Source organism: Oryctolagus cuniculus, chromosome 16 (genome assembly GCF_051225735.1).
Source record: "Oryctolagus cuniculus isolate XC-2025 breed Fujian yellow rabbit chromosome 16, ASM5122573v1, whole genome shotgun sequence".
NCBI lineage: Eukaryota > Metazoa > Chordata > Mammalia > Lagomorpha > Leporidae > Oryctolagus > Oryctolagus cuniculus.
The window spans coordinates 17,742,216-17,757,793 of NC_142882.1; the positions used below are offsets into that span (position 1 = coordinate 17,742,216).

Sequence of the window (15,578 nt, forward strand, 5' to 3'; positions counted from 1 at the left end):
GCATGAGTAGAGAGTGAGGGTCCATTTCCCATTCCTGCCCAGTGAGCATAGAGGGCTGAGGCTCTCTCCTCGGGACTGTTGGATGACGTGCAGCCCTGCCTGCTCTAATACACATGATTCTGGAAGGAGAACACACAGGTACAGTCTTCTGTGTGCTGAGACTAGTAGTCTTTTTATTTATTTGTATTCACTTGAAATGCAGAGAGATGAGACAAACAGGGAAAGATTGCTGGATCACTGCCCAAATGCCCACAACAAATGTTCCCAGCAATTTCTTTTTTCTGCTTACCAAGGTAGTACCCATTTCACTCCATAATGCATTTTCTTTGGATTTTTAATGAGTGTTGTCAGCTCATTAAGATTGAAAAATATGCATTTGGCCACAGTGATATCAGTGACATACAGAATAGGAAGCCCAGGTCTTCATTTCCCACATGATGGCAAGACTTAATATACAGGGACAAAATGCCTGTGTCTGGCCTCTAACAAACCAGCTAAGAGACTGCATCACCCTAGGTGTGCACAAAACCAGCAAGAGCTGTGTCCAAGTTTGTAAGAGAGCTCCCTGCATGTGTACAACCAGGCCCTCCCTGCCCCAGAGGCAGTATGGCAGAGAGAAAATCCTCAACTCCTAACATCTCTCATGGAAGAGAAAGAGCAGGTGGAGTGTTCAAAGTCCTGTCTTCTCAGAAATGCCTGAGGAAGGAGTTGATACCTGGCCTGACTTGGGCACTTTTGGTAATGACAGTGCTACATGGGAAACAGTGAACAAGGAAGGGCACCTAGGGACAACCCCCATAGGAATTGCAGTGCCACAGGCAGACACCAACTGGAGGAGGAAATGACACACTCTTGAGGACAATGGCAAAACTCTCTAACTGCAAAACCACATACACACACAAGCCCACAGATGATGCCTCCCCAGAGAAGGCTTGAGGGTTCCCCAGGATGTCCAACATGTCTACCAGTAAAGGTCTTTCCCTTCATGAGGCCAATCTGTAAGGAACTGGACAGCCTCATTTTTCTTTTCTTTTTTTTTAAAAGATTTATTTTATTTGAAAGAGTGACACAGAGAGAGGAGACACAGAGAAAGAGAGAGAGAGGTCTTCCATCCACTGATTCACTCCCTGATTGGCTGCACTGGCTGGAGCTGTGCCGATCCGATGCCAGGAACTTCTTCCAGGTCTCCCACACACATGAGAGACCATCTTCTGTTTTTCCAAGCCATAGCAGAGAGCTGGATCAGAAGTGAAGCAGCCAGGACTTGAACTGGCACCCATATGGGATGCTGGCACTGCAGGTGGCTGCTTTACCCATTACACCACAGTGCCAGCCCCTCCTGATTTTTCTAAGACTCCAGTCTCAGCAGAGAACACAAGCAATGCATAGAAACAAATAAGGCATGAAGGAACAAATTTCATCTGCAGAAATAAACCACCTACCCTTCTTTAAATAAATGGAGATATTTGATTATCCCACAGCAAGTTCAAAATAACCATCTTAAATATTGTCAGCATGTTAAGAGATAACACAAGCCGGCGCCGTGGCTCAATAGGCTAATCCTCCACCTTGCGGCGCCGGCACACCGGGTTCTAGTCCCGGTTGGGGCGCCGGATTCTGTCCCGGTTGCCCCTCTTCCAGGCCAGCTCTCTGCTATGGCCAGGGAGTGCAGTGGAGGATGGCCCAGGTGCTTGGGCCCTGCACCCCATGGGAGACCAGGAAAAGCACCTGGCTCCTGGCTCCTGCCAGGATCAGCGCGGTGCGCCGGCTGCAGCGGCGGCCATTGGAGGGTGAACCAACGGCAAAGGAAGACCTTTCTCTCTCTGTCTCTCTCTCTCACTGTCCACTCTGCCTGTCAAAAAAAAAAAAAAAAATAAAAAAAAAAAAAAAAAAAAAAAAAAAAAAAAAAGAGATAACACAGACAAATCATGAAAACTATGTATGAACAAAATGATAATAAAGAGACATAAACTATAAAAAAAACAAATACTGGAGATAAAGAATAACTAAATGGGAGTAAAGAAATACAATGTTCAACAGCAGACTGTATCAAGGAGAAGAAAGGTTCTGGCAATTTTTTACCATCCAAATTATTTTTACTGACAGTTATACCTTTAAAGTTTTTATATCCGAATAGATTTAAATGTACAAAACAAATTATGAGGTAATAATATAGGGCATGCCCATATGCCCCTCATGCCTTTTCCTTCACTAACATCTCATATTAGTTGCTTTGTCCCAATTAATGACTCATACCCAGCTTCCCCTGTTTTTAACTCCAAAAAGTGTTTAGTTTACACTCACTGCTAGACTCAGCTAATCAAAACTTTTTCAGACTGAGTTGTTTTTTTTTTCCAACTATTATCAAAAGAATGGAGGAAAAAAGAATGAAGAGAAGTAAAGAGGCAGAGAGATTTAAGGGATAGTATGGGTAGACCAAGTATACGTTCTGGGAGTTCCACAATAAGAAGATGGAGAGCGTGTGGCAGAGAACCAACATGATGAAATAATGACTAAAATGTAAAACTTCCCAAATTTGAAGAAGGAAGTAGACAAACATTCAAGAAGCTCAATGAACTCCGATTATAATAAATCCAAAAGACTTAACACCAAAACAAATTATAATCGAACTGTGCAAAGTCACACAAAGAAAGAAAATCCTGAAACAGTGAGAGAAAAGTAGCTCATCACCTACAATGAAGCTCCTAAAGAATTGTTGTCAGTTTTCATCATACACTTAAGATCCTTAGAAATTCTCTTCTCAGTATTCATACACTTGAAGAAATCAGAATCTCTGGTGGAGAGGCCCAGGCCTGAGTATTGCTAAAGCTCCCTGGTGTTCCCTAAAAATGAGCAGCACTACATATTCTCACAGATAATGAAGGGTGACACACATGTGTGTAAGATACATATGAATTTTGGAAAATATGGAAACTTTAAAAACACAAAAGGAGGGGCTGGAAATGTGGCAAAACAGGCAAAGCCACCACCTGGAGTGCCAGCATCCCATGTGGGCACCAGTTCTAGTCCCAGCTGCTCCACTTCCAATCCAGCTCTCTGCTGTGGCCTGGGAAAGCAGTGGAGGATGGCACAGGTGCTTGGGCCCCTGCACCCATGTGGGAGACCTGAAGAAGCTCCTGGCTCCTGGCTTTGGATTGACACAGCTCTGGCCATTGTGGCCAACTGGGGAGTGAACCAGCGGATGAAAGACACATCTCTCTCTCTCTCTCTCTCTCTTTCTCTTTCTCTTTCTCTTTCTTTTTCTCTTCTCTTTTTCTCTTTCTCTTTCTCTTTCTCTTTCTCTTTCTCTTTCTCTTTCTCTTTCTCTTTCTCTTTCTCTTTCTCTCTCTCTCTCTCTCTCTCTCTCTCTCTCTCTCTCTCTCTTTCTCTTTCTCTTTCTCTTTCTCTTTCTCTTTCTCTCTCTTTCCTGCCTCTCCTCTCTTTGTGTAACTCTGACTTCCAAGTAAATAAATCTTAAAAAAAAAAAAAAAACGAAGCCAGCGCCATGGTTCACTTGGTTAATCCTCCGCCTGCAGCACTGGCATCCCATATGGGCACCGGTTCTAGTCTCGATTGCTCCTCTTCCAATCCAGCTCTCTGCTGTGACCTGAGAAAGCAGTGGAAGATGGCCCAAGTGCTTGGGCCCTGCACCCTTATGGGAGACCGGGAGGAAGCTCCTGGTACCTGGCTTCAGATAGGCGCATCTCCAGCCATAGAGGCCATTTGGGAAGTCAACCAATGGAAGGAAGACCTTTTGTTCTCTCTCCCTCTCTCCCTCTCCCTCTCTAAGTTGCCTGTCAAATACATAAATTAAAAAAAAGAGTTGTTCATCTGTCTAGGATGTCTGCATTAGCAACAGGAACCCATAGTATCATAGGATTCAGACATCCTGTGGTTAACATGAACAAAAATTCTATAATGCTCTCCACCAAAAACACCAAAAGAGGCCACTTTAAGGCACATGTATGGAGAGAAAAGAGCCTCAAATGCCATGGAATGAGGGAGGTGAGATGTGTAGTTCTAGAACTAAGCTTTGCTGCTTTTCCAACCAGTACTCCAAATGCACGGCACTGAGACTGTGTTGCTGAGGAGCCTCCAGATGGCCCTCTTGATGTCCCTGTTCCTCAGGCTGTAGATAAAGGGGTTGAGCATGGGGGTGACCAGAGTGTACCCCACTGAGGCCAAGGCACCCTCCCCCAGAGAAAGTGAGAAAGTTGAACTGAGATAGACCCCAAGGCCTGTTCCATAAAATAAGCAAACAACTGTCAGATGAGAGCCACAGGTGGAGAAGGCTTTGTACTTCCCACCTGGTGATGGGACCCTCAGAATGGAGGAAACGATTTTATAATAAGAGAAGAAGAGTGCTGACATAGGGAGAAAAGCATATACGACACCAACCAAACATACGAATATGTCATGAATGATTGTGTCAAGGCAGGTGAAGTTGAGAAGCTGTGAAGGGTCACAGAAGAAACTGGAAATGTCAACATCCTTGAAGCAGGTAACTTGCAAGACCATCAAACTGTGCAGCAGGGAATCCAAAAGGCTGGCCACAACTGACACTGAAACTAAGAAGCCACAGTGTTGGGGGTTCATGATGACCTGGTAATGAAGAGGGTGGCAGATGGCAACAAACCTGTCATAGGCCATCACTGTCAGAATCAAATCATCCATGCATTCAAAGATGATGGAAAAAGACATCTGTGTCAGGCAGCCCACATAGGAGATGACTGTGCTGTGAGTGTGGACATCCACAATCACCTTGGGAACCGTGGTGGAGGTGAGACCCACATCAGCCAAGGACAGGTTGACGAGGAAGAAGTACATGGGGGTGTGGAGGTGGGAGTCTGAGCTGACAGCCAGGATGATGAGCAGATTCCCGAGCACCGTGACCAAGTACTTGGACAGGAACAGCACAAAAATGAGGAGCTGTAGGTCTGGATCCTCCGAGAATCCCAAGAGATGGAATTCTGAGACACGTGTAAGATTTTGTGTTTCAATATAACCTGCATTCCTTCTGGACAAGAAAATAGTGTTTGTAAAAGGAAACTGATGAACAGGCACCCAGCACTCTGTATAAGTTTTCAACTCAACTAGTCATAGATATAGTTCAAGAGTAACTCTAAGGTTTATATAATAAACAGAATTAAAAGAAAATGTTAACCTGGTGCTATACAGTTTTGAAATTCATAATTTTTATGATGTGTTTTGCCTTCTTATTTACACTGGTAAGCATACAACTTCTTCCAGTCTTCTCAACCGTAACACACTCAGGCTTCTTAGGGTGCTTACATGATTGGTTTTCGTGTTATTCAGCTCCTTCCATGCATATCTACTTTAGAGACACTCAAATGAAAAATTTTAGAAGACCATAAACATTAGAAGGACTAAGTCCATGATCACAGTCAATTGTAACTTATTCTTTGAATTCATTTTTAGTTTTTTAGTTTTTAGCGGATTTAATTTAGGTCATAGACACAATATAATAATATTCACTCTTCATTCCCTCCTCGCTCGCTTTTTTCCTTTTTGAGATAATATATTTTGAATCTACAATATGTTATTCTATACTTTTAATCATCAGTGATTACTTTAACATTTACTATCTATGGGTGAAATGGTCATCTTTCCATTCAATTACTACTTATATCACTTGCCTATATTTCTGTTGAACTAGGGTCTTTGTGCTTTTCTATTTGCTAAATTTTCATTTGGTGAAGCACCGTTTGCTTTTAAAAAGGAAGAATAAAAAGTGTCCCTATTTGGAAAAACATTCTTGCTAACAGTGTGCTATGTACCTTATTTTCTTGTAACCAACAGTATAGTTTACTTGACTTGAAATAATTATAATACCCTTAATAGCTAGAACTGCATTATCTAATCACCAAATTAAAGTTGGGTATTCACAATCAGGAAATATTGCTGGGTATCAGTTGCCCTCTAGGGTTTTATCATTCTTAGCTCTTCTGATTGCCCTCCTTTGTAGATGGAAGTAGTCACTCAAGTATTGTGTGTCTGCTTGTTTTGAGAGGCAGAGACACAGACAGATAGAGATTTGAGAGTTTCCCTCCACTGGTTCACTGCCCCAAATGACTGCCATGGCTGTGACTTCTCCCATTCAGAAGCTTTGGGAAATAGAATTCAATCCAGGACTTCCACATGTGTGGCAGTAACCCAAATATTTTATCATCACCACTACTTCCTATCATCTGCAGTAACAGGAAGCTGGAGTGAGGGGCCAGATCTGGGAATCCAACCCAGGCATGCCAGTGTGGGAGGTGGGCATCTTAACCACAATGCTATATGCCCACTCTCAGTTGTCCTTTAGCATCATTTACTATATAACTCCTTTCATTTGTTTTGTGGACTTCAAATATTGATAAAAGTAGTTTATCTCTGTACACATAACCACGTGACATCAGTGACTTCCAATGTAACACTACTACACTAGGCACCTGACAGTGATGTAAAATAAGGAACTTTAAGGGCCATCGGCATTTTTCAAATATTTTAATATGCACCCCTTATAACCTCAGGTTTTTTTTTCTTAAAAAAATGCTACATAGATGATGTTTGCTTTAAACTTGTTTAAAGCTTTTATTCTGTTTCCTTTCATGGCCTGGTCATTCTGCTTTTGGTTTTTCTGATCAAAAACCTTCTTGCCTATAGTTGAAGTAAGGGAGATCAGGGAAGACCCAGCACCAGCTTTGAGTTCCCATCATCCTATGTAGAATTCAAAGATTTTCATGACGCCATTTCCTGATAGTTGGATTACAGTTCTCTAACTTCAGTTGCCTAAAGGCAATGCTAATTCATTCCTTGGTCTTGGAACCCAAGACCCAAACCACATGCCTCTTAGATTAAGTGAGTGATTTCAAGAGTTGGGGACAAAGTGGATGGCTGAGGTGAAATCTTGAAATGAAAGAGAGAGAGATAGAGAATGAAGCCCCAGAATGACCCTGTGCTTGTTCTTTCTCTTATCTGTGCATTTGAACTCAGCCATACTTTACCTACTGCTGCTCACTCTGCTCTACCAAGAAACCCCAAGGTAAGATCACAATGAACTGGAGTCCCTTCCTGGAGTGACAGGAAAGAGAAAGAGATGGCTGCTATATCAGTGGGGAATATTGGACATGCTCCCCGTGTCTACAGACTACCCACGTGTCTCAAACATGACTTCACCCTTTTCTACCCCACAGCTTCACACAAGTTACACAAAAACTCAGGGCTCCCCACCTCTTCTGTAAGATAACAATAAATGTGGGCAACAGAACATGGTTTTATGTTGATGAAATGAAACAAGCTACTTAGAACCTAGGGTTCAGAGCCTGGCACTTAGGAAGCCCTCAATAAACTGTGTGATGTTAGGGTCACGGCATCCTCCCCCTCCTCCTCGCCATCACCTTCATGACATTGCTGAGTGCTCAGGGGACAGTTTTAGGTATGCACAGGCTGCTGTCATGAAGAGACTGCCAGTGGTTCTGAGAATCACTGTGAGAGGGAAAAATTCAAAATGAGAAATCTCAGACCCTGATGAGAACCAAGAACATAAACTAGCACAGGCCTCTGAGCTGAAACTCTATGGTTTCCCTCCCAGCTGTCTACCCCAGCTGTCCTGCTTGTCCTGATAATTAGGAAACAGTGTTCCTGACAGCCCCATCAATTTCCACTGTCTCCCTCGGCACTTACTGGGCTGTGCTGAGTCTCAGCAGAGGCATGATCAATGGTGATGGTTCCATTGGTGCTCTTCTGCCTGGAGTTCAAGGGAGCCTCAGGCTTTGGACTCAGGACAGGGAAGGAGACAGATTCAGTCTGGGGCTTCGTGATGCAGACATTCACATGGGGAGGAGTGGCCATTATATTTCCACTGCAATGTCATGGTCTGTAGGCTGTGGCTCATTGCTTGCACTGAGAGGACCTTGGGGGCTCAATGCACAGAGCTCCTAATTAGCCCATTAGCCCATTAGCCCGTAGGCCCATGTAGCCCAGACTCTGATGACTTGCTGATGCTAATGAGAGAAATAGGAGAAAAGTAAGTGCACCTGGAATGTTCTCCAAGGACCGCTCACCTCAGATTCTTGCTGCTGAATTCCAAGATGCAGAATCTTTACATAAAATTCAGACTTCTGTTCTCCATGTTCACAAATCCCAATGTGATTCTTTGAGTCCATTGCAGCAGTATGAAAAGCATGGAGAATTCCATTTTCTATGCCAAGAATCTGAGACTATCTGCATTTTTTCAGTTAGCATTAGTCTCTAAAGACAACTCCTATATTCATTTCCTAAACCCTTGCTTTTGCTGGCATTGAATGTGTTGAAGATTTGTGGGCATTTTAATCATTTAAATGGCTTTCTCTCAATTGTGTCTATGGTTGAATATATATTACCAAGTTATTGATAATTACACATTTATTTGATATTTTATGCATGGAGCTGCAGTATGAAAGGCTGGATATATTTCAAGAATTTGTAGAAATGCAGGATTAAAACAAATTTCAAAATTTTTCCCTCACACTTTTGAAGGGCCCCATATGTATAAAAATATCTTCATTTAACCTTGTGATACAGTAAATAGACATGTAAACATTCAGACTAAGAAACATTGTAGGGGCCAGAGCTGTAACATAGCAGGTCAAGTCACAGCCTGCAGCACCAACATCCCATTTGGGCACCTGTTCAAGTCCTAGCTGCTCCACTTGTGATCTAGCTCTCTGCTAATGCACCTGGAAAAGCAGTAGACTATGGCCTAAGTGACTGAACCCTGTCACATGTGGGAGACCCAGAGGAAGCTGCTGGCTTCAGGCTCAGGCTGGCCCAGCACTGGCCATTTTGGCCATTTGGAGAATGAACAAGCATATGGAAGATATTCTCTCTCTCTCTCTCTCTTCCTCTCTTCCTCTCTTTCTCTCTCTCTCTCTCTCTCTCTATCACTCCTTCTCTTTCTTTAACTCTGTCTTATCAAGTAATCTTTTTTAAAAAAAAAAAAGAAACACTGGAAAAGGAATGCAGAATTCTTACTGATAGTTCCTGAATGCTACCCATGAACCAAGATTTAGAATTCAGGTGTTTGTATTGATACTTTTCTTTTGAGTGACTAGTCAATCTAATTATGTCAACTGCCCTGCCCATGAGGAAACCATACTTCCTACAGTACCTCTTGCATCCACTGTGTCCCACAGAACTCACCTTCTGGGCACCCCTGCTGTAGGACATGTCTGGGGAATGAGGGTCCATTGACTTGTCTTCCCAGTGAGCAATGAGGGCTGAGCTGTCTCCTCAGGACAGTTAGGAAGACAGCCAGGTCTGGGCATCCTAATACAGATGACTCTGGAAAGAGAAGACACAGGCACAGTATTTCCTAGTCTGGAACCAGTATTCTTATTTAAAAAGTCATTCTTTGTATTTGAATGACAAACAAGAACAGAAAGACAAAGGGAGAAAACTTCTATTGACTGATTCACTCCCCAGCCCACAAAACCCAGTGCTGAGTCAGGCAGAGCCAGGAACTGATGATTCATCCTGGGTCTGCCATGTAGGTGGCAGAGCCAGAAATACTTCAGCCATCAACTGATGCATCCCAGGGTGAACAGTAACAAGAAGTAAAAACTGGAAGCAGAGCAAGGACTCAAACCCAGGCACTCAAAACTAAGATGCCTGCATCCCCAGTGGCATCTTAACTGCCATGCCAAATGCTTGCCCCGTGCACTAACATTAAGATTGCACAGGATATTTTCTCAGAATTTCTTGAGCACTTAAGCACTGAACAGTGGGTCTCTGATGTTGGTGTGTAAGCACCACAAGGCTGTGCATCTATCTATCTTCTCCCCAGCACATTACACAACCCATAAAATGACCTGCTCTCAGCCACATCTTCCTGCAGAACTGTCAGTTGGGTGGGTGTATCTCTGCATCTTGTAGTTACACAGTTTACCATACTGCTCCATGGTGTATCATCAGTCATGTAGTCCAAAGAAATAACCATGATTTCTCTTCTTCCAGCAGCATCTCCCTATGATGTCACAAACAGCTGTAGCCATTCAACAAATGCTGCCAGTACAGAGGCCTCTGATGTTTGCTCTCCACGTAAGTGATCATTGCACACCAGAATGTATTTTCCTTAGGTATTTTAATGTGTGTTATTATGTCATTAAGGCTTTAATGCAGTATACTTTGGAGATTAGTGACATCAAGAAGGTGATGATATAGGAAACTCTAGCTCTTCATTTCCCTCATTGGGATTGGATTTACCAACATTTTGGACCAAATTGCCTTTGTTAGAACTCCACAAACAGTTCAGAGATTGTGTCAGCCTAGATGAGTGCAAAGCCAGGGAGAAGTGTATCAAAATATGTTTGTTCAGCACTCTGGCCTCAGAATCAGCCCTTAAAGCATTCAGAACTGGCTGAAAAGCCCATGACAGTATTTCAGGCATGGAAAGCCAAGACACTCTGGCAAAAAGAAAATGACCTAAGTGAAAGATCTCTGTGAGTGAGATCCCAGTGGAAAGAACAGGTCATCAAAGGAGGTACCTTTCTCTGAAGGAAGGAGAGAACTTCCACTTTGACTATGACCTTGTCTAAATACAATGAGAGTCGGTAAACTCAGAAGGCCTCCATAGCCTTGGCAACTCATGACTGTAGCCTAGGGTGATTATTGACACCATACACAAGAGTGTCAATTTGTTAAGTCAACTACAGGAGTCACTGTGCACTTACTCCTCATGTAGGAGTCCTTAATGTGCTGTACATTGTGAGTTAATGCTATAACTAGTACTCAAACAGTATTTTACACTTTGTGTTTCTGTGTAAAATGTTGAAAGCTTTACACTTTGTGTTTCTGTGCAAACTGTTGAAAGCTTTACTTAATATATGCTACATTGATCTTCTGTATATAAAGAGAATTGAAAATGAATCTTGATGTGAATAGAAGGGGAGAGTAAGGGGAGAGGGGAGTGTTGTGGGTGGGAGGGAAGTTATGGGGGGGAAGCCATTGTAATCCATAAGCTGTACTTTGGAAAATTATATTCATTAAATAAAAGTTGAAAAAAAAACACGTTTGTTGCATTTTCCCACTACAGAGCTCCCTGTCCCAGAAACAGCATAGCAGAATGAGAAGAATCCCAGCTCCTGGGAGGGAGTTCCAATCTCTCATGGAAGGGAAAGAGAAGGTGGAGTGTTCATCCCAAGTTCTGTCTTCTCAGGGCTGCCTGAGGAACTGGTTCATACCTTGCCTGCCTTGGAGCTCCCATGGTAATGGCATTAAATAGTACTAACTGCCCTGAGAGGTGGTGCAGTACCACAAACAGACACTAGGGGGAGGTTGAGGCAATGAGCTCTGGAGAACAAAGGCTAACCCCTTTAATTGCACAAATCTCACACAGAAGCCCAGGGAAGTTTTGGGTGTCACCCACAATCTTTAGACATTTGTTGTGAAGGTCTTTCCCTGTTGGAAGCTCATACATAAGGACTGGGAGATGCTTTTTCCCCCAATGCTCAAATATCCATGGAGAGTACGAGAATGCATGGAAACATGGAAATCTCACCTAATCAAATTAACAAACTGCATCTCCAGAGATAAAGTACTACATCTTCCTAAAGGAATGAAGATATTTCATCATCCCACAGCAAACTCACAATAACCACTTAAATATTATCAGTATGCTAACAGATAACACAGATGAAACGTAAAAAAAAAGCAATCAGGAAAATGATGAACTAGCAAAATGGTAATAAAAATACAGAGACATAAACTCTAAAAGGAAAAATGAGCAGAAATATAGAAGATGAAGAACACCATACCTTTATTGGGATATTCAGTGGAGTGTTCAGCAGGTATCAAGAAGAATCAGTGGCTTTTTTAACTTTACAAATAAGTTTTATTGACAGTTGTACATTTTTAACATTTTATTTCAGAATAGGTTTAAATTTATGCAACATAGATTGTGAGGTAGTCATACGAAGAATTCCCCTACACCCCTCACCTCATCATTTCCTGTATTAATAGTTCATTAATGTCTTTGTCACAATTATGGATCCACACACAGCTTCTCTTAGTTTTTCTCCAAAAGCCTTTTATCGCTTCATTCCTCCCAGTCTCTGGTTATGTATGAAAAATATATAAAAAATCTATAATATGCCTCATTAAAAGGACCAAAAGAAAAAATAACCAGACACAAAATCTGCAGAGCACCAGCCTCACACATCATGTATGGAGAAAAGTGAGATTTATAGGTCGAGAGCTTCATTTTGCTGCAGCTCCCACCAAGAGTCCAGACGCATGGAGCAGGGACTGAGATGAGCCTGTTTTCCTGAGGAGCCTCCACAGGGCCCTCTTGATGTCCCTGTTCCTCAGGCTGTAGATAAAGGGGTTGAGCATGGGGGTGACCACAGTGTACACCACTGAGGCCAAGGCACCCTTTCCGGGAGAAACTGAGAAAGCTGAGCTGAAATACACCCCAATGGCTGTTCCATAAAATAAGCAAACGACCGACAGGTGAGAGCCACAGGTGGCGAAGGCTCTGTACCTCCCACCTGGTGATGGGACTCTCAGAATGGAAGAAATGATTTTATAGTAAGAGAAGAGGATCCCTGAGATAGGAAAAAAATATACATGGTGCCAACAAGATACCTGACTATGTCATTGTCAAAGGAGTCAGAGCAGGCAAGACTGAAAAGTTGAGAAGGGTCACAGAAGAATACTATACCGCAGTAAGAAACAACGAAATCCAGTCATTTGCAACAAAATGGAGGAATCTGGAACACATCATGCTGAGTGAAATAAGCCAGTCCCAAAGGGACAAATACCATATGTTCTCCCTGATCGGTGACAACTGACTGAACACCAAAAAGGAAACCTGCTGAAGTGAAATGGACACTATGGGAAATGGTGACTTGATCAGCATAGCCCTGACTGTTAATGAACAACTTAATACATTATCCCTCTTAGTATTTTTTTGTCTGTTCTACTTAATATGACTGGTTTAATTCTGTAATTAATACACAGTTATTCTTAAGTGTTGAAAATTAACTGAAATGTGATCCCTGTTAAACATAAGAGTGGGAATAAGAGAGGGAAGAGATGTATAATTTGGGACATGCTCAAGCTGACTTGCCCCAAATGGTAGAGTTAGAAACATACCAGGGGATTCCAATTCAATCCCATCAAGGTGGCATGTACCAATGCCATCTCACTACTCCAAGTGATCAATTTCAGTTCACAATTGATCATAATGAAAGGACTAAGAGTCAAAGGGAGCACATAAACAAGTCTAGTACCTGCTAACACTAACCGATAGAATAAATAAAGGGGAGAGTGATCCAACATGGGAAGTGAGATACTCAGCAGACTCATAGAATGGCAGATGTCCTAAATAGCACTCTGGCCTCAGAATCAGCCCTAAAGGCATTAGGATCTGGATGAAAAGCCCATGAGAGTATTTCAGGCATGGAAAGCCAAGACACTCTGGCAAAAGATCTCTGTGAGTGAGATCCCAGTGGAAAGAACAGGTCTTCAAAGAAGGAGGTACCTTTCTCTGAAGGGAGGAGAGAACCTCCACTTTGACTATGACCTTGTCTAAACAAGATAAGAGTCGGAGAACTCAGAGGGCTTCCATAGCCTTGCAAACTCATGACTGGAGCATAGGGAGATTACTGATGCCATAGACAAGAGTGTCAATTGGTAAAGTCAACAACAGGAGTCACTCTGCACTTACTCCTCATGTAGGATCTCTGTCCTTAATGTGCTGTACATTGAGGCTTAATGCTATAACGAGTACTCAAACAGTATATTTCATTTTGTGTTTCTATGGGGGTGCAAACTGTTGAAATCTTTACTTAATGCATACTAAACTGATCTTCTGTAAAAAAAAAAAAAAAAAGAAATTATCAATTCCCAACTTGACTCTCACTGGGTTTAAACATGACAATAGGTCTGATCTGATTTCATCATCATTTAAAAAAAATCATCTATTATTTTCCACTTTATGTTTTTGTGTGGGAGCAAACTGTTGAAATCCTTACTTAATGTATACGAAGATGATCTTCTGTATATTAAGATAATCGAAAATGAATCTTGATGTGAATGGAAGGGGAGAGGGAGTGGGAAAGGGGAGGGTTGTGGGTGGGAGGGACGGTATGGGGGGGAAGCCATTGTAATCCATAAGTCGTACTTTGGAAATTTATATTCATTAAATAAAAGTTAAAAAAAAAAAAAGAAAAGTTGAGAAGGGTCACAGAAGAAATTAGAAATTTCTTTTTTTTTTTTTACAGGCAGAGTGGACAGGGAGAGAGAGAGACAGACAGAGAGAAAGGTCTTCCTTTTGCCATTGGTTCACCCTCCAATGGCTGCCACGACCACAGTGCTGCAGCCGGCGCACCTTGCTGATCCGAAGGCAGGAGCCAAGTGCTTCTCCTGGTCTCCCATGGGGTGCAGGGCCAAAGCTCTTGGGCCATCCTCCATTACACTCCCAGGCCACAGCAGAGAGCTTGCCTGGAAGAGGGGCAACCAGGACAAAATCCAGTGTCCCAACCGGGAATAGAACCTGGTGTGCTGGCACAAGGTGGAGGATTAGCCTATTGAGCTGTGATGCCAGCCAGAAATTTCAACATCCTTGAAACAGGTAACTTTCAAGACCATCAAACTGTGTAGCAGGGAATCCAAAAGGCTGAACACAAAAGACACTGAAACTAAGAAGCCACAGCGGCAGGGGTTCATGATTACCTGGAAATGCAGGGGGTGACAGATGGCGACAAACCAGTCATAGGCCATCACGGTCAGAAGCAAATCATCCATGCACCCAAAGATAATAGAGACATCTGTGTTAGGCAGCCCACATAGGAGATGACTGTGCTGTGAGTGTGGATGTCCACAATCATCTTGGGAACCGTGGTGGAGGTGAAACCCACATCAGCCAAGGACAGGTTGCAGAGGAAAAAGTACATGGGTGTGTGGAGGTGGGAGTCCGAGATGATGACCAGGGTGATGAGCAGGTTCCTGAGCACCGTGACTAGGTACATGGACAGGACCAGCACAAAGAGGAGGGGCTGCAGTGCTGGATCCTCTGAGAAGCCCATGAAATGGAATTCTGTGACACATGTGATATTTTGTGTTTCAATACACCCTGGAATCCTTCTGAAAAAAAAGTGTTGGTAAAAGGAAGCACACAAACAGGCAATCAGCACATGCACATGTTTTCAGTTCAACCAGTTATGTGTATAGCACATGCTTTAATGTTCTTAGAATAATTGAACTAATGAGAAAAATTTTGGTGCAATACAATTTTTTATAAGATGTATTTGTTTATTGGAAAGGCAAAGTTATAGAGAGGCAGAGGCAGAGAGAAAAAGAGTTCTAAGAGTTCTTCCATCCACCAGTTCCTCCCCAGATGTCTACAAGGGCCGGAGCTGCCTCAATCCAAAGCCAGGAGCCTAGAGCTTTTTCTGGGTCTCTCATGCAGGTGCAGGGGTCCAAGCACTTGGGCCATCTTCTACTGCTTTCCCAGGCCATAGCAGAGAGCTGGATCAGAAGTGGAACAGCCTGAAATCAAACCAGCTCACATATGGGATGCCAGAACTGCAGGC

The 15,578-nt window shown here is 42.8% G+C and overlaps 1 protein-coding gene, 1 long non-coding RNA gene and 1 pseudogene across 5 annotated transcripts in view; 1 reads left to right on the forward strand and 2 right to left on the reverse strand.

Annotated features, from left to right (window-relative positions):
- The window catches only part of LOC149121561 (uncharacterized), a 73,331-nt gene that overhangs the window by 52,527 nt on the left and 5,226 nt on the right, over window positions 1–15,578 (forward strand). The window contains exons 2-3 of one of the 4 annotated variants that reach the window (XR_016223353.1): window positions 10,000–10,083; window positions 14,268–14,565. This is a non-coding gene — a long non-coding RNA (uncharacterized LOC149121561). Of the gene's footprint in view, window positions 1–9,999; window positions 10,084–11,077; window positions 11,673–14,267; window positions 14,566–15,578 lie in introns of those variants that run through there. The other 3 variants (XR_016223351.1, XR_016223352.1, XR_016223350.1) reach the window with 3 other exon arrangements.
- Window positions 4,027–9,213, reverse strand: LOC138845729 (olfactory receptor 7E178-like). The gene is made up of 3 exons (XM_070059227.2): window positions 9,187–9,213; window positions 8,063–8,225; window positions 4,027–5,072 (listed from the first exon to the last, which is right to left on the reverse strand). The coding sequence occupies exons 1-3, from the start codon at window positions 9,211–9,213 to the stop codon at window positions 4,027–4,029; spliced, it is 1,236 nt and encodes a 411-aa protein (XP_069915328.2).
- LOC149121563 (olfactory receptor 7E178-like) lies at window positions 11,937–15,179 on the reverse strand (annotated as a pseudogene).

What these genes read in the sequence shown, in the direction of transcription:
- LOC138845729 (XM_070059227.2), bottom strand. Translation starts at nt 9,213, where the DNA reads ATGTCCTACAGCAGGGGTGCCCAGAAG. An exon ending in ACAGCAGGGGTGCCCAGAAG is followed by an intron (nt 8,226 to 9,186) that starts GTGAGTTCTGTG and finishes AAATGCAGATAG; the next exon opens with TCTCAGATTCTTGGCATAGA. An exon ending in GCAAGAATCTGAGGTGAGCG is followed by an intron (nt 5,073 to 8,062) that starts GTCCTTGGAGAA and finishes AAACTTATACAG; the next exon opens with AGTGCTGGGTGCCTGTTCAT.